This window comes from Phaseolus vulgaris, chromosome 5, assembly GCF_051622355.1.
Source record: "Phaseolus vulgaris cultivar YP4 chromosome 5, ASM5162235v1, whole genome shotgun sequence".
In the NCBI taxonomy this organism is placed as follows: Eukaryota; Viridiplantae; Streptophyta; class Magnoliopsida; order Fabales; family Fabaceae; genus Phaseolus; species Phaseolus vulgaris.
Genome location: NC_143502.1, coordinates 19,308,049 through 19,327,365, shown reverse-complemented (window position 1 = coordinate 19,327,365; position 19,317 = coordinate 19,308,049). Strand labels below are relative to the sequence as shown.

The following is a 19,317-nucleotide window of genomic DNA, read 5'->3' as shown; positions in this document are numbered from 1 at the left end:
TCAAACTCACACTAAAGTTGGAAAAAAAGAAATATATAAATATAGAGGGTTAGACGAATGCTAACTTGAGCGGAAAAAAGAAACTTTGTGTGGGCTTGACCCATGCTTAAAGAAAGAAAATAATGTTATTATTTTGAGTGAGCTAGGCGGACACTAACCTTAGCGGAAGAAAAAACAGATGGCTTTGCGTGAACTTGGCCCACCTTAAAAAAAAATAAGGGCAATGTGAAGAAAGAGAGAGAGTGATGGTTTGTGCTTCAGTTCTCTCCCACCAGCAAAAGAAAATGAAGAAACAAAGAACAAATATAACCACGATCAACATTACGATGATAATCTCGATGAATTAACAAATACAATGACAATGCCACCACTAACACCACCACCTCCTCTACCATTGCCTTCAATGTTTCGCTATTTATTCCGAAAAGGACCAGGCAAGAGCAAGAAAATTCACCCAGTGTCACCGACACCTCCACCGTCGTTGAAGCGGTGGTCAATGCGCAAGAGCCAGATCCCTCCTCCATCTCCTCCATGGTGTCAAAACATCGGCTGACCACCGTTGTCGAGCAAAAGCGTCAATTTTGATGACGAGATTAGGGCTTTGAATCTGAGGCTAATTTCAAACGTGATCACTACATCACAATTAGGATTTTCCAGTACCCTACTCACCAATGTAAAAATATAGGTTTTGAAAAATATTTACCTTAGAGTAGTCCTTCTTCGTCACCTTGAATGCAAGAATTGCAGGATCATGAAGAAAGCGAGAATTAGCTCAAGATTAGGTGGAAAAACAAAAAACAAATGTGAAACTGAAAGGGGAAAAATGCAAAGGGGAAAGTTAGAAAATAGCATGCGAGTTCCGAAAGTTCTAGATGTCGTCTTTTTCTTCCCATTAACTTTATGAGTGTCGTCCATATCGACACTACAACGCCAATTACTTAAGCGTCCATTAAGGTGACGCTATTACATTAAAAAATTAATATTTTTACATGGGCTTATCCCGTTCAAAATTTTATCATTTTTTATTTTTAAATTAATAGTTATTGTTGCATTAATTAATACGAAATTTTATTTTGATTTGCTTTGGTGTCCCTAAAACCCACGCTAACTACTTATTTATTATGTTTTATTTTTTACTGTCACATCAGTGTCCGCTTAATAGACTCAAATTTTCTTATTTTATTTGGTGTCCCTTTAGGGTGGGCTTGACCCACTCTAGTAACATCCTCTACTAGTTCGACACTACTCTCTGAAATATATTTCTTGGTATTCTTATAGGGATTAAACAATATAAAATGTATTTCCAAAAGTAATTAATTCATAAATACATTACTATATTGTTTAAGATTGTCCATATTCATTGTCATGTTTTTTTGTGTGCTGATTATTATTACTAGAATAAGGAATATTGGTTCTCAACCTATGAAACTTTAAAGAATACTTTCTCATTACAAAGTACAGAGAACAAGGGGATCTATTATGTTATTAACTAAAATGAATTGAATGTAATGTGGTACATTGATAAATGTCAAATTGTAGTAAATATCATAGATCAATAGACATGTATTTTGTGTAAAAAATGTGAAAAAACAAGTAAAAAGCATGTGAAAAAGCTTTCCAACTCCAACTGCACCTAGAGACAAAGAAAAAGAAGAAGAAGAAATCTATAGAAAAAGAGCAGAAAAACAAGCAAACAAAGGAAAGAGTCAATTTTCCCAACACATGAAGAATGACTCAGCAGATTGAGTACAACAAACAAATCTCATAAAACCACTTAAAACGTTGATTCTACATATGTTGAGCGGATTGAGGCCAAAAAAATTAAAGAGATCCAGAGAATAAATGGTTGACCGAATTCTAAAGGGTTGAGTGCAGAGTATCCTTAATCATGAAGAAAGCCTAAATTCTTTCAGGAAGGGCTTAAAGCCATCATGCACCAAAGTTGGAAAGAAAAATATTTCATTTGAAGCCCAAGCCAAGCCAAATGTACTTCATGGCTAAGAAATATCGGTGTTGGGCTCGGTTTGAATTTGAAGATCTCAATAAGCCGAAGAATTAGGCTTGAAGCATAAAGATTACTTCAGTGTGAAGAAAGTCAATCCAATGGATTGGCATGCATTGAGCGGATGTTGAATCCCTTTGAATTCCATTCTAAAATTCTATAAATAGGGATCTTGAGGCAACATTTTAAACCATCGAGAGGAAATGCATTGAAAGGAAAGACAATTGAAAGTATTAAAGAGAAATCAAGAGGAAGAGAAAAAGAGGCATAAAAATAGAGGTTTTGATTGCTTAGGCTCAAAGAGACTAAGCTTCAGAATCAATTAGGTTATCAAACCAGGCCTCAAAGGAAGTCTAGAAAAATCTCTAGAGGAAAGGATCTTGAAGCCAAAGTTGGTCTACTACATTCAAGGATTAATGTTAGTTGTTTCTTAGATTCTCATACCTGAACATTCACTGTAAGATTTTATTATGAGTTGCTAAATCTACCCTGTTGGGATTGAATAACAATGTGATATTTCTGGAGTTATTGTTATTTATGAATGGCTGTTTTTATTTGAGATTCAAATTCCTTGGATTTGGTAGTGTGTTTAATGATCATTGGTGAGGAATGACCATTGGTTTTCCATGGAGCATGAATGAATTTGAAAGGCGATTTCATGCATTTGAAACCCTAACAAACCAACCATAGGACTCAATGGTCGCAGAGCGTGGAGCTGAGACTACAGTGAATTGTTCCATCTTAATGCAAAAATAAGCCATAACATTGACTTATTGTTCTAGACAACCTTGTGCGAGGAATCAACTTGGTTTGGCCATAAGGAATAGAGATTTTGAAAAAACATTGTATTTTTTAATAATAATAATAATAATAATAATAATAAAAGAAATTCACAAAGCTCTTTCAATCCCAACATCTATACTATATTATTATTCCTTTATTTTGGCTATTTGTCTAGCTTCATCTCTCGATCTTAATAATATAGTAGTATTATTATAGTTAGTTATTTATAAAAAAAAAATATGTAATCCATCTCTATTTAAGCATCACTTCATCTTGAATGATATCTCTATTGTGATAAACATTAATTTCATGTGGATACGACAACCCTTATATGTATTACAATTGACTCGGTCCACTTGCTGAGTAGAAAGAAGTGAGACATAAACAATCTCGCCACCATGCATGATGCTTATGCACATGTAACTCTCACTGATGCTTACACAATCTTAGCGTAATCTGGCACATAGAACTTCCCTTTACTGGAGTGCAACGACTAACAGAATGGCCACCAAGGTACCAACTCATGCACCAATGTTGCAGGGCCATCTGTTCTATGGGTGCCCTAAGTATTCACGTGCCATGCATGCAGCCTCCAAGGGTTGTTTACTTGTGTCGTGCCCGAATGCGCTATACACACCACGTGCATGGATCCCTCGTGACTTAGGCTTCTTCTTAGTATCTGGGCGTTAACTTCATGTTAACTCATATTGCCTCGTGACATTTCATCATACTTTTTTATCAGCATACACGTGGCAAAATCAACGGTTAGGGCTCGTTGCCGCTTGCGCTTCTTCGTATACGTTTAAACCCTTAAACCCTTACGCTCCCTTCATTGTTTTATTACTTCACTTAAGCATTTCCCAAACATTTCTCGTTCTCGAAGCACTCTCTCTTTTTCTTCAAAAACCTCCATTTTCAAAACCTAATTTACTCAAAGGTATGATTTTTACTCCACGATTACTCTAGCTTTATGTTTCCGATGCTCATAACTGTTCTAGGACTGTTTATGTTTTCTGCATTTTTCGTTTTTCTATTCTTCGTTTCGAGTCTCTGTTTTTCTGGATTTCCTGAGTCACGCCATCATCTTCTTCTAAACCCTCGTTTTTCTTTCTTTCCTTTCTCCCTTTTTAGCTTTCTTACCGAGATGGCCAGAACAAAAACCACATCGAACCCTCCTCCTTTTGTCGATTACAAAACCCTCTACCATTGGGCACCTGAGGACCTTCTGGCCGAGACTTCCCAAATGAAAACCTTCAAAGACATAGAGACGTACAAGCAGGGCGTATCTCACGATAAGTTCCATGTCTTCGAGAAGGAACTCGATGTGTATCTAAAGATTTTGCCTTGTCGGGAAGGTGTTCCTGTGTGTGCAGGCGATCGTACGGATCTTGAAGAACCCTTCTTCTTCATGTACACCATTGTCTTCAAGCGGCTTAGACTCCGCCTTCCCTTCTCGGGGTTTGAGCGCGCTCTCCTTACAGAGGTCAACGTGGACCCTGCCCAGCTGCATCCTAACAGCTGGGCCCTTGTGCGGGCCATCGCGATCCTTTGCGACCATCTTGGCCATCCTCCCTCTATGGACGTCTTCCCCTACTTATTTGAGGCTAAGAACCCCAGAAAGAAGTTGTGGATGAGCTTCAATGGGGTGGCAGAGAGAAATCTCCCGACTCTCGTTCAACAATCTTACAAGGGCTTTAAGAAGAAGTTCTTGAAGATATGCTGCAACATCCATGACCCCACCTTGCTGGATGGTTTTCCACTTTACTGGGTGGAGAAACCGGGAATCAAGAAACCCAGGAGCCTCGACGACTTGGCCCCACCTGATCGTGAGGTGTGCCAGCTCCTTTTGAGCTTGGAGTGGTGTTCAACACTACTGAGCCGATCAAGCTCGAGTTCAGTGTCAAGGCCCTAAAGGGATACATTGGTACCTTAACCATTTCTGTTTCGTATTTGTTGCTAGTTGCATGCTGTGTGGATTTAGTTTCTTATGCTTTGTTGTTTCTCATGCAGATATGGTGCTTAATGAAGAGAAGAGGAGAAAATTGGCCGAGTTGACCTCCAAACGCAAGGTGCGGGCACCTCAACCCTTGTGGGCCCTCCTCCTACCTCCGTTCTAGCCTCTCCTGAACCAACCCCCATTGTTTAGAGACAGAAAAAGGTGGTGGAGGCCACTGCTTCTGAAGACGAGGATACCTACACATGCCTCGTCTTCAAAAGGAAGAGGGGGACTGACGTCGTGGCTCCATCCCACTCTGCTTCGGATGGCCACGTTCCTTCCTTAAGGGAAAATCCCCCCAGCGCCTCCTCTCCCCGCGACCTCATGGTAGTTGAAGGCGGGGGGAGAGCGCCCCTAGAGATGATCAAGGCGTGCCCCTTGCTAGCGATCTGCCCGCCTTTCTGCAGCAGACTCTCAAGTGCTTCAAGAACCGGGAAGTGGTGGAGAGCTTGGGTGGGGACCCCCTACAAGATCATGCAGCCCAAGGCCTTGGGGAGTTCCTCATCGCGTCCAGCCTCTCCATGAGCAAGGTGCGAGACTTGCAGGAAGAGATGTCGAAGTTGAGGGAGGAATCAGCCCTTCAGGCCAAGACATTCTCCCAGCACGAAACTGCTTTGCATCAAGAGTTGGCAAACCTTTGACAAACCGAGAAGAAGACCAAGAGGTTTCTCTTTGAGAAGTCTTAGGAGGCCCTCCAAACTCAATCAAAGATTCTGCCTCTCTGCAATGAAGTGATCGAGCTGAAGGAGAAGGTCGAGGAGACGCAAGACAAGATGGTCAGGCTGGAGGAAAGGGCCACTCAGCGGGAGGTCCAACTTGGCCAGCTGGAGGGGGAGTTCGCCCAAAAGATTAAACTCTTCAAGCAAACTTAAGAAGAGCTCACCAACGACGTCGTCGATGCTTATGATGTCGAGTTTGAAGATGCCATGGCTTAGGTTGCCTACGTGCATCCTGAGATGGATTTCTCCTCGTTTGAGGTGACCAAGCGGGTCGTTGATGGGCAGCTAGTGCCCAAGGAGTAGCCTCTTCTTTATCTGTAATTTAATGGCTTCACGAACACTTTGTAACTTGTATAAATATATGCCTTGCTCTTATTTATGAATCTGTTTGCTTTAAGCTGTTTTCTTTGTCTTGGTTGTTAACTGTCGTGTCTTGCACTAACTTTGCTAACAACGCCTTTAATGCATATTTACACCTTAGGTAGCGCGTTTCCTCTTACCTACTTTACCTTCTTACGACCTTCATTGTCTTGAGGTATCGGTGATGTGCGCGCAACTCTTGGCTGGTCTTACCTTCGTTGTACGAAGATAGGGAAAACCCTCACGTGCTGCTTCTGACCTTCGTCTTGCAAGATAAGGGAAAGGTCTTCCCGTCGATTTCACCCTTGCCTTTAAGGACAAAAGAGATGTCTTACTAGTGATACTAGTGAACCATGTTGTTCTCAACCTTGACTTACAAACAAGGGAGAGGTTTGCTTTTTAACCTCGACCTTGCTCCATGTTGTTCGACCTTGGCGTTCTTACTCAAGAGGGGGGCGATCTTTGCAAACCATCCTATCCCAATCTCGAGATTTTTAACCCAAGTGAAAAGCTCGTAACTGACCCCGTCCTCGACCCTTAGGGCAAGGGAGGATCTAACTGACGAACAATATCGTTCAACCTTGGCGTTCTTACTTAAGAGAGAGATGTTCTCTGTGAACCATCCTATCCCAATCTTGAGATTTCTAACCCAAGTAAGAGGTTCATAACTGACCTCGTCCTCGCCCGTAGGGCAAAGGAGGATTTAACTAGCAAATCATATTGTTCAACCTTGGCGTTCTTACTCAAGAGGCAGGTGTTCTCTGCGAACCATCCTATCCCAATCTTGAGATTTCTAACCCAAGTGAGAGGTTCGTAACTGACCTCGTCCTCGCCCGTAGGGCAAGGGAGGATTTAACTGGCGAACCATATCGTTCAACCTTGGCGTTCTTACTCAAGAGGGAGGCGTCCTCTGCGAACCATCCTATCCCAATCTTGAGATTTCTAACCCAAGTGAGAGGTTCGTAACTGACCTCATCCTTGCCCGTAGAGCAAGGGAGGATTTAACTGGCGAACCATACTGTTCAACCTTGGCATTTTCACTCAAGGGGGAGGTGTTCTCTACGAACCATCCTCTCCCAATCTTGAGACTTCTAACCCAAGTGAAAGGTTCGTAATTCCATTGTACAAAATGCTTGAAGATATATTCTTTTAACTAAATAACTAGACTTTTATTGGGTGACCTCGTTAAAAAATCCTTATAAGGGAAAAAGAGTGTCCCCTAAAATTTGTGTACAATGCAATAATTCAACTAAAATAAAATTTAAGGTTAGTTGTGTTCCATGTATGAGGGATTGCTCCGCCTTCTAATGTCTCAAGCCTGTATGCTCCATTCCCAAGGGCCTTTTTCACTCTGAAGGGACAAGTTCACTTGGGAGACAACTTGTTTTCTAACTGGTACGGGTGGGCCTTCCGCATTACCAGGTCAACAACCTGGAACTGCCGAGGTCTCAGCTTGGAGTTGTACTTGTACTCCACCCTTCTCTTCAAAGCTTCAGCCTTGATTCTTGCTTCCTCCCTTACTTCATCCAGTAGATCTAGGTTCATCTTTCTTTCTTCATTAGACTCTTCGACCACGAAGTTCTGGAAACGTGGCGAGTTCTCCTAGATCTCTACAAGAATCATTGTGTCTGAACCATACACCAAACTAAAGGGTGTTTCTTTGGTAGTGGACTGGGGAGTAGTGTGGTAAGCTCGCACGATTCTGGGAACCTCTTCTGCCCATGTCCCTTTGGCCTTCTCCAACCTTATCTTCAGACCTTTGAGCAGAACTCAGTTGGCGAACTTGTTTGGGGGTGTTCGATTGATGCGAACTGTTGGCTTGCGAACTGGGTGCCATTATCAGATACCAAACGCTTTGGGATTCCAAAGCGGCATACTATGTTCTTCCACACAAAGTACTGGATCTTGTGGGTTGTAATCTGTGCTACTGGCTCAGCCACTATCCACTTTGTGAAGTATTCTATGGCAACCACAAGGTACTTCATTTGTTGCACCGCTAAAGGGGAGGGCCCTGGAATGTCGATCCCCCAAGTATGAAACCGCCATGGGCTATAGATCGACATGAGCTCTTCTGGAGGCGCCTTGTGCCAGTCAGCATGATGTTGGCACTGCTTGCACCGCTGTGCGTACCCTGTTGATGAGAATCAAAAAGATGTTATCAATAGAAGAAATGGACAAGGGCCAAAGCATTTAAAGTTCTTCTTATTAGTCTTTGCAAAAGATGAGGCCCAAGCCCAAAGCCCAAGCCCAAGAAGGCCCAAGTCCAAACCATGAGGGGCAAGGCCAAGCATTAAATAAAAGAGCATCATTTGAATGACTCTTGTAGGAGGTGTGGATATTAAATAAATAGGTGTGAATGTATTAGAGAGAGTCACATTGTCCATGTGACTTAGTAGGGGGGTGTAGGTGTAGTTTTTAGGAGGTGTCATAGTAGAAAAAGGTCACACCTCCCATGTGACTTGTTTTTGGTGGGAATTTCAAATGAGTTTCATTTGAATTTCCCACCTATTTTTCAGCACCTCTTAGGCTATAAATAAGGTGCTTGCCTTTGTAAAATTCAGATTTGGAAATTAGAAGTAGAGAAACTATACTCAAGTTTAGAGAGAAATTGTGAGTCTTGTTGTCTTCTTCTTCCTTTGCCTTATCTTGTGTGCCAATGGTGAGCTTCAAGTGGCGGCAACCTTTCATTTATCTTGGAACAAGGCTCCAAGGGGCGTGAATGCAATTCCAAGTCTCAAATCCAACAAGCTTTACTCCATAAGTGTTCATTCTTTCATCTCTTGCAATTTCATTCGGTAGTTTCCAATGTTTAGTGTTCTTCATTCTTTTTCACCGATTAACTTTGTGTTTCCTAGCTTAGCTTTCAAATTCTGTTCGGTACAGTAGCTATTCCTTTCAATTTCTGTTCGATTTTCATTTGTTGTTCTTCAATTCTTGTTGTTTGATTCCATTTGACAATATATGGACTTCCATATGAGCTTAGGTCGGTGCAAAGTCTTGGTGAGTTTTTGAATTAGAACATTGATCCAATTCTAAGTAAAGTGCCAATTCATGACCAACTCAAGTTGCTCCTAAGAATGTCAAAGAATCATGTATTCTTGTTATTACATTCACATCATGTGGTATCTAGAGTTTAGGTTTTGTGTTGCTTAATTTTTGAGTTGTGCTGCACTTTATTTTCAAGAGCTCTTTAATTCAAGTTGTTTACCATTCTGTTTTTAGGCTGTATTTTGAGTTTCCTTGCTGTTTTTCTTTTGTTACACCAAGTGTTTGTGAAAAGGATTATGACACTCATTATTCATATGAGTTTGGCTGCTTTTTGGAAAGGCATTCTCCTTCCTTAAGCTGACCTTAAGCTTCCTTTCACTTGTTGTTATATCTTGTGATATGTCTTTTAATTTTGTAATCATGTCAAGTTTTGTCTTAGTCATGTTATTCCATATTTGTCATTACTTCTTGTAGTACTTTTATTGCTTTGATTGTTTCTTGCTTTGGTTTACTCTCTGTTTTTGAAGTTTATTGCTTGATCCTTTGTGCATTTTCATTTTTAGATTTGAGTTCATGCTTGTATTTTCATTCTATACAAGTTCCTTTACACAATTTCCATTATGTCTTTGCTAGTTCATCATACTGTTTTTCATTCCTAAATAGGATACTCTGTTTTCTTACAAACGTGCTACTGTTTTCAATTTACTGCAATTAATTGGCTCACTGGAAATTTGTGAAAATTTTGGATTTACATTCTTCAAAGTGTTACAAAACCATAGCAAAAAGAAGTACTCAAAAATTCCAAGTACACAAAAAATGAGAAATAAAATACGAAAAGTGTACAATTCTGCCAAAAAAAATACGGTAATTGGGCAGCGATTTTGAAAAATTTATTTCTCTCAATTGGCTTACTTTTTTTAACTCATTCCAGTGCCATTATTGAGTTAAGACATTGAAGTTTCTGTGGTTAATTTTTCACATTCCAGTTCGCTTTCAATCATTCCAGTTAAATCTGTAAACATAGCACAGTTTGCATACAACATTTTTTTCTTGTAGTTCTGTTTTTGTTTCTTAAATCTACTCTAGTACTTTTCTCTAGGACTCTTTTGGTGTACCTTCTTTATTCATTGAGTTCCTTATTTCCTTGCTTGTCTTTCATTCATATTCTTTTCCAGTTTGTCATATATTTCTTTCTGTTTTGGTTTAGCTTTTCTTGCTTATACCTTTTCTTGCTTGTCTTTTTGTTCTTCTAAAGTTTTGTGGAGACTTGTTCTTAAGTGAGTGTGGTTTGCTTTGACAATTTTCATTTGAAGCTCCTCCATTCCACAAGAAAGGCTTGGTTGAGGACAGAATACTTTCTTGGAGTGGTTTGAGTACTTTCTTTGGCATTTTCCAGCAACCTATATCTCACTTTATTTTGCTAACAAGTTTCTTTAATTGTTTGTTTCTGTTTTTTTTGTACTTTTTGATCATGGCTCATTTTTCTAGTGGAGAATCCTCCAAACCTTGCTCACCTCAAAAGGCAGCTCTCTTTGAAGATTTAAAGAATGCTAGACAATCAAATGCTCAATATCTTGATGTGATAAGACAAATGGAGGCAAGGCTCCAAAGCTTGGAGTTAAGCCGTGAAGAAGTCCATCAAAACCGGGAGAGAAGACATCATCCTCCTCTTCGGCATTCTTCAAGGCATTCTCATTCTTCTCATGAATATTATGAAGACAATGCACGACCAAGGCACCATCACCATGAAGAGAGGCGCCAACATGAGGCTGGCCCTTATTCACCTAATGTAAAACTTCCTAGCTTTAGTGGTGAAAGTGATCCTAATGTGTACTTAGGGTGGGAGGCTAAGGTTGAGCAAATATTTGATGTAAATGGGGTTAGAGATGAGCATATGGTTAGATTAGCATCTTTAGAATTCTTAGACTATGCCATGCAATGGTGGCATCAATATCTCATGGACATTGACCTACACAAGAGACCGCCCGTGGTCTCTTGGAACGATTTGAAAGCTTGTTTACGCGCTAGATTCGTACCCCCACACTTTAGGAAAGACCTATTGTTGAAACTCCAACGGTTTCATCAAGGCACGCTAAGTGTGGATGATTACTTTAAACAACTAGACACGCTTTTAATTCGAGTTCATATGGATGAGAGTGAGGAAGCTAAGATAGCTAGGTTTGTGAGTGGCCTTCGAAGGGACATTCAAGACGTGGTAGAGTTACAAGAATATTCTTCTTTGGAAAATGTGGTTCACCTTGCTAGTAAAATTGAAAATCAACTTGCAAGGAAAAATGCTTTCAAAAATTCTTCTAAGGATAACTACTACCACTCTTCTTGGAAAAATAAAAATAGCTCTTTCTCAAATATCCCTTCTAAGGACTCTACTTTCAAACCTAGAGATTCTAAGCCTTCCACTTCCACTTCTAGGCCTAAATCACAACCTAAATCGTCTAGTAAGAAGTGTTTTAAATGCTTAAGCTATGGACATATTGCTTCTAATTGCCCTTCTAAGCGAACTATGTATATGCATGATGGGGTAGATGGTAGTGAGCATGAGTCCGAATCTTCTAGACATTCCTCACCTTCTAGATCCCCAAGTGAGAGTGAGAGTGAGAGCCCACATGAGGGTGACCTATTAGTAATAAGACGCATGCTTGGACAAGTTTTAAAACCCTTTGATGAAACTCAAAGAGATAATATTTTTCATTCAAGGTGTCTTATTAATGATAGGGTATGCTATTTGATTGTGGATGGGGGGAGTTGTGCTAATGTGGCAAGCACAAGAGTGGTAGACAAACTTGGATTACCTACCATCTCTCATGCCAAGCCCTACAAGTTACAATGGTTAAGTGAGGTAGATGAGATAGTTGTTAACAAGCAAGTCCTCATTACATTTTCTATTGGTAAATATAAAGATGAGGTCTTGTGTGATGTTGTCCCAATGGAAGCCACACATATTCTTTTAGGTAGGCCATGGCAATTTGATAGAAAAGTTTTTCATGATGGCTTTACCAACAAAATGTCTTTTAACTTCCATGGGCACAAAGTCATTCTTAAGTCTCTCTCTCCAAAGGAAGTTCATGAGGACCAAGTGATGGAAACCAAGTAGAGGATGCTCAAGCCCATGAAGCCCAAGCCCAACAAGGGGTCCAAGCCCAACGAATTACTAGGAGCATGGCAAGAGCTTTGGGACAAGAGTATAATAAGATAGCTCTTCTTATTTCTTTTGTAGAATAGGGGTGCGGATGTAATAAAAAGGTGTAAGTAGTAAGGGAGTCTAGGGGGGAGTATAGATAGGAGTTAGGAGGTGCCAAACTAGGAAGGAAAGTCACACTTCCTTCATTGTCTAGTTGGCGCCGAATTTGAGTAGCATTTGAGGGTCATTTGGATTTGCATTTCAGCACCTCATAGGCTATAAATAAGGTGCTTCCCTTTGTATTTTTCAGATTGGAATTTTATAGTAGAGAGACTATACTCAAATTTAGAGAGAAATTGTGAGTCTTGAGTCTTCTTCTTCCTTTGCCTTATCTTGTGAGCAATGGTGAGCTTCAAGTGGCGGCACTCCTTCACTTATCTTGAATCAAGGTTCCAAGTGGCGTGAATGGTTCTTCCAATTCTCAAATCCAGCAAGTTCCCTTCTATAAGTGCTCCTTCTTCCTTTTCTTCAATTTCCATTCGGTAGTTCTTAATTGCTAGTGTTTATCTTCATTTTCTACCGTTTGAATTTCTGTTTCTAGCTTTGTTTCCTTGATTCTATTCGGTTCAGTAGCTTAGCATTACATTTCTGTTCGGTTTATATTTCTTGTTCTTCATCTTTGTTGTTTGATTCCATTTGACAATATATGGACTTCCATATGAGCTTTGGTTTGGTGCAAATTCTTGGTGAGTTCTTGAATTAGAACATTGATCCAATTCTAAGTAAAGTGCCATTTCATAACCAACTCAAGTTGCTCCTAAGAATGTCAAAGAATCATGTATTCTTGTTGTTGCATTCACATCATGTGGTATCTAGAGTCTAGGCTTGTTGTTGCTTAAATTTTGAGTTGTATTGCACTTTACTTTCAAGAGCTCTTTAATTCAAGTTGTTTACCATTCTGTTTTAGGATTTATTTTGAGTTTTCTTGCTGTTTTCTTTTGTTACACCATGTGTTTGTGAAAAGGATTCTAGCACTCATTGTTCATATGAGTATGGCTGCTCTTTTGGAATGGCACTCTCCTTCCTAGAGCTGACCTTAAGCTTCCTTTCACTTGTTGTTATATCTTGTTATATGTCTTTTAATTTTGTAATCATGTCAAGTTTTGTCTTAGTCATGTTATTCCATAATTGTCATTACTTCTTGTAGTACTTTTATTGCTTTGATTGTTTTTTGCTTTGGTTTACTTTCTGTTTTTGAGTTTATTGCTTGATCCTTTGTGCATTTTCATTTTTAGATTTAAGTTCATGCTTGTATTCTCATTCTATACAAGTTCCTTTACATACTTTCCATTATGTCTTTGTTAGTTCATCATACTGTTTTTCATTCCTAAATAGGCTCCTCTGTTTTCTTACAAACGTGCTACTGTTTTCAATTTACTGCACTTAATTGGCTCATGGGAAATTTGTGAAAATTTGGATTTACATTCTTCAAAGTGTTACAAAAGCATAGAAAAAAAGAATTACTCAAAAATTCCAAGTACACAAAAAATGATAAATAAAATACGGAAAGTGTACAATTCTGCCGAAAAAAATACGGTAATCTGGCAGCGATTTTGAAAAATTTATTTCTCTCAATTGGCTTACTGTTTTTACCTCATTCCAGTGCCATTATTGAGTTGAGATATTGAAGTTTCTGTGGTTAATTTTTCACATTCCAGTTCGCTTTCAATCAGTACAGTTAAATCTGTAAACATAGCATAGTTTGCATTTAAATTTTTTTTTTCCAGTAGCTGTTTTCTGTTTTCTTCAATCTACTCTAGCACTTTTCTTTAGGACTCTTTTGGTGTGCCTTCTTTATTCATTGAGTTCCTTATTTTCTTGATTGTCTTTCATTCATATTCTTTTTAGTTTGTCATACATTGCTCTCTGTTTTTTTGGTTTAGCTTTTATTGTTTCTACCTTTTCTTGCTTGTCTTTTTTGTTCTTCTTAAAGTTGTGTGGAGACTTGTTCTTAAGTAAGTTGGTTTGCTGTGACATATTTCACTTGAAGCTACTCCATTCCACAAGAATGGCTTGGTTGAGGACAGAATATTTTCTTGGAGTGGTTTGAGTGCTTTCTTGGGCATTTTCCAGCAACCTATATCGCACTTTTATTTGTCTAACAAGTTTCTTTCACTGTTTTGTTTTCTGTTTTTGTATTTTCTTGATCATGGCTCATTTCTCTAGTGGAGAGTCCTCCAAACCGTGCTCACCACAAAAGGCAGCCCTTTATGAAGACTTAAAGAATGCCAAGCAGTCCAATGCTCACTATCTTGAGGTGATAAGGAAAATGGAGGCAAGGCTCCAAAGTTTGGAGTTAAACCGAGAAGAAATACATCAAAACCGTGAGAGAAGAACTCCTCCTCCTATTCGGCATTCTTCAAGGTACTCCCATTCTTCTCATGGTTATTATGAAGACAATCCAAGGCCAAGACATCATCACCATGAAGAGAGGCGCCAACATGTGGCTAGCCCTTGTTCTCCTAATGTAAAACTTCCTAGTTTTAGTGGTGAAAGTGATCCCAATGTATACTTAGGATGGGAGACTAAGGTTGACCAAATTTTTTATGTAAATGGGGTTAGGGATGAGCATAGGGTTAGGTTAGCTTCTTTAGAATTTTTGGACTATGCCATGCAATGGTGGCATCAATACCTCATGGACATTGACCTACACAAGAGGCCGCCCGTGGTCTCTTGGAACGATTTGAAAGCATGTTTACGCGCTAGATTCGTACCCCCACACTTTAGGAAAGACCTTATGTTGAAACTCCAACGGTTTCATCAAGGCACGCTAAGTGTGGATGATTACTTTAAACAACTAGACACGCTTTTAATTCGAGTTAATATGGATGAGAGTGAGGAAGCTAAGATAGCTAGGTTTGTGAGTGGCCTTTGAAGGGACATTCAAGACGTGGTAGAGTTACAAGAATATTCTTCTTTGGAAAATGTGGTGCACCTTGCTAGTAAAATTGAAAATCAACTTGCAAGGAAAAATGCTTTCAAAAATTCTTCTAAGGATAACTACTACCACTCTTCTTGGAAAAATAAAAATAACTCTTTTTCAAATATCCCTTCAAAGGACTCTACTTTCAAACCTAGAGAGTCTAAGCCTTCCACTTCCAATTCTAGGCCTAAATCACAACCTAAATCGTCTAGTAAGAAGTGTTTTAAATGCTTAAGCTATGGACATATTGCTTCTAATTGCCCTTCTAAACGAGCTATGTATATGCATGATGGGGTAGATAGTAGTGAGCATGGGTCCGAATCTTCTAGACATTCCTCACCTTTTAGATCCCCAAGTGAGAGTGAAAGTGAAAGCCCACATGAGGGTGACCTATTAGTAATAAGACGCATGCTTGGACAAGTTTTAAAACCTTTTGATGAAACTCAAAGAGAAAATATTTTTCATTCAAGGTGTCTTATTAATGATAGAGTATGCTCTTTGATTGTGGATGGGGGGAGTTGTGCGAATGTGGCAAGCACAAGAGTGGTAGACAAACTTGGATTGCCTACCATCTCTCATGCCAAGCCCTACAAGTTACAATGGTTGAGTGAGGTGGGTGAGATAGTAGTGAATAAACAAGTCCTCATTACATTTTCCATTGGCAAATATAAAGATGAGGTCTTGTGTGATGTTGTTCCAATGGAAGCTACTCATATACTTTTAGGTAGGCCATGGCAATTTGATAGAAAAAATTTTTATGATGGCTTTACCAACAAAATTTCTTTTAACTTCCATGGACACAAAGTCATTCTTAAGTCTCTCTCTCCAAAGGAAGTACATGAGGACCAAGTCAAAATGAGAGAAAAGAGAGAGAAAGAAAAAGATATAAAAAATTCCAAGAGAAGCCTTCTCATATCTTCCCAACAAGTTAAAAAGGTAATAGTTACTCACAAGCCTATTTTTTTAGCTATTCCTAGATCTATTTTTTTTACCAAATAGCCCTGCATATAGGACCAATCCCAAAGAAACTAAAAGAGAAAATGAAAAAACAAATGAAGTACATGATAAACCGAGTCATAATACCTTCTCAACTAATTCAATTTTGCTGACTCGTGCTACGCCTATAAGGTATCCTTCTTCTTTGTCTTGTTCATTACCCAAGGTTCCAACTTATACACCATATTGGATGAAGAATGTTAAGGATGATTTTTTCATACCTTCTAGTTTTCCAAATAATATCATTTCTAAACAATCTTTTCCAACATGGGCTATGTATAGGACATCTTTTTCTGAACTCCCAACATTTCAACGTACTAAGTCATGTTTGCCTATTTCTTCTTGTATTCTCTTATCTAATTGCAAACTGACTTTGTTTTATGCAGGAGTACTGAATTCGTGGACGAATTCTCTCCAACTTGGGGAGTATGATGAGAATCAAAAAGATGTTCTCAATAGAAGAAATGGACAAGGGCCAAAGCATTTAAAGTTCTTCTTATTAGTCTTTGCAAAAGATGAGGCCCAAGCCCAAAGCCCAAGCCCAAGAAGGCCCAAGCCCAAGAAGCCCAAGTCCAAACCATGAGGGGCAAGGCCAAGCATTAAATAAAAGAGCATCATTTGAATGACTCTTGTAGGAGGTGTGGATATTAAATAAATAGGTGTGAATGTATTAGAGAGAGTCACATTGTCCATGTGACTTAGTAGGGGGGTGTAGGTGTAGTTTTTAGGAGGTGTCATAGTAGAAAAAGGTCACACCTCCCATGTGACTTGTTTTTGGTGGGAATTTCAAATGAGTTTCATTTGAATTTCCCACCTATTTTTCAGCACCTCTTAGGCTATAAATAAGGTGCTTTCCTTTGTAAAATTCAGATTTGGAAATTAGAAGTAGAGAAACTATACTCAAGTTTAGAGAGAAATTGTGAGTCTTGTTGTCTTCTTCTTCCTTTGCCTTATCTTGTGTGCCAATGGTGAGCTTCAAGTGGCGACAACCTTTCACTTATCTTGGAACAGGGCTCCAAGTGGCGTGAATGCAATTCCAAGTCTCAAATCCAGCAAGCTTTACTCCATAAGTGTTCATTCTTTCATCTCTTGTAATTTCATTCGGTAGTTTCCAATGTTTAGTGTTCTTCATTCTTTTTCACCGATTAACTTTGTGTTTCCTAGCTTAGCTTTCAAATTCTGTTCGGTACAAGAGCTATTCCTTTCAATTTCTGTTCGGTTTTCATTTTTTGTTCTTCAATTCTTGTTGTTTGATTCCATTTGACAATATATGGACTTCCATATGAGCTTAGGTCGGTGCAAAGTCTTGGTGAGTTCTTGAATTAGAACATTGATCCAATTCTAAGTAAAGTGCCAATTCATGACCAACTCAAGTTGCTCCTAAGAATGTCAAAGAATCATGTATTCTTGTTATTACATTCACATCACCTGTGCAATCTCCCCTCATGGTTGGCCAATAATATCCTGCACGAACGACTTTTGATGAGAGAGATCGGCTGCCAATGTGGTTTCGCATATCCCTTCGTGAAGTTTTGCCATAATGTGCGTGCATTGCTCACCACTTACACATACTAGGATGGGGTGAGTGAACCTATGCCTAAACAACTTTCCATCTATCAAGGTGTACTTGCTCAAATTTTTCTTGATTTTTCTAGCCTCCGTAGGCTCTAACGGGAGTATCTCATAAGCCAAGTAGCGTTGGTAGGGTGTCATCCAAGTTTCTCCTGCTTCGACTATGCAAACCTGCAACGACCTCTCCCCAGCAACTAGGTACGCACTTATTCTGGGCGTTTTTAATGTCTCCTTAGTCAACGACCGATGACTCTTCCTCACCTTTTCCGAAGTGCTGATTTGCTGGACTTCTACCGTATTATCTGTGGCAGTTTGAGGTGTCCTCGGAGTCTCTTGGATGACTGTCCTCTGTCTGGCCCCCTTGCCCGAATTGGCGAGCTTTGCTAGCAAGTTAGCTCGGGCATTCTGTTCTCTGGGCACGTGGACTAACTTGAACACTTCAAACTTCTCCCTCAGAATCTGGACGTACTCTAGATACGCGACCATCTATGGATCTTTAGCTTGGTATTCTCCTATGACCTGACCCGTGACAAACAAGGAGTCGCTTTTTGCCAGCAAACCTTTTGCACCCATATCCTTAGCCAGCAACATTCCAGCGATCAAGGCTTCATACTCTGTCTGGTTGTTACTGGCTTTGAAAGCGAACCGTAGGGCCTGCTCAATCAACAACCCATTTGGCCATTCCAAGATGACGCCAACCCCACTACCCTGTTAGTTGGAGGAACCGTCTATAGAGAGCACCCACCTGAAACCTGGTCCTTCTTGGTGCGTGGTTGTTGATGAGAACACTACCACAAAGTCAGCATAAACCTGGTCTTTAATAGGGCCTCTAAGCTCATACTACACGTCAAACTCTGATAGCTCCACTGCCCAACGCACCATCCTTCCTGCGACATCCGGCTTCTGTAAGACCTTGCGAATGGAAATGTCTGTCATTACTATCACTGTAAAGCTCTGGAAGTAGTGGTGAAGTCTTCGCGCTGAGAACACTACTGCCAGGGTTGCTTTCTCTATGGCCTGGTATCTCACCTCAGGCCTCTTGCACCAGGAGCGAACTGATCACCTTTTCTGTAACTGCAAAGTACAAACGAAGTGGAGTACCCAGTTATGGCTTGCACAACATTGGTGGACTAGCTAGGTACTCCTTCAGTTTTAGGAATGCCTCCTCGCACTCCCTGGTCCATACGAACCTGCTATTACTCTTTAGGCTTTGGAAATAAGGATGCCCCTTATCTCCCCCTGCCGACACGAATCTAGACAGAGCGGCCATGCGCCCTGTCAACTCCTGTACCTCTTTTATTGAGATCGGGCTCCTCATTGCTATGATCACATCACATTTCTCAGGATTCGCCTCTATCCCATGTTCGGTGAGTAGGAACCCCAAGAACTTGCCTGCTTTTACCCCGAACACGCACTTCTCAGGGTTCAACTTCAGCCTGTACTTAACTATCGTGGTAAATAGCTCTCCTAGATTTGCTACATGTTGCTCCCTCTGCTGGGAGGTGACCACCATGTCATCCACATATGCTTGGACTCACCCTATCATGGGCGCTAGTACTCTGTCCATCAGCCTTTGGTAAGTCGCACCTGCATTCTTAAGCCCGAAGGGCATCACCTTATAACAATAGCAAGACAACTCTGTCATGAACGCTGTCTTGCACTCGGGGTGCATTCTGATCTGGTTGTAATAAGAAAAGGCATTCAGGAAGCTGAGTAGTCTGCAACCAGACGCACTGTCCACCAAAGCGTCAATACTGGGCAGTGGGTAGGAGTCCTTCG

At 40.1% G+C, this 19,317-nt stretch overlaps 1 protein-coding gene and 1 long non-coding RNA gene across 2 annotated transcripts; both read right to left on the bottom strand.

Annotated features, from left to right (window-relative positions):
• Window positions 1-306: 306 nt before the first annotated feature.
• On the bottom strand, window positions 307-921 carry LOC137835225 (uncharacterized). Its single transcript, XR_011085047.2, has 2 exons — window positions 704-921; window positions 307-613 (listed from the first exon to the last, which is right to left on the bottom strand). It is a non-coding gene; the product is annotated as an uncharacterized LOC137835225 (long non-coding RNA).
• Window positions 922-17,409: 16,488 nt separating this feature from the next.
• Window positions 17,410-18,024, bottom strand: LOC137834053 (uncharacterized). Its single transcript, XM_068642118.2, has one exon. The coding sequence runs from the start codon at window positions 18,022-18,024 to the stop codon at window positions 17,410-17,412; it is 615 nt and encodes a 204-aa protein (XP_068498219.1).
• Window positions 18,025-19,317: the final 1,293 nt, after the last annotated feature.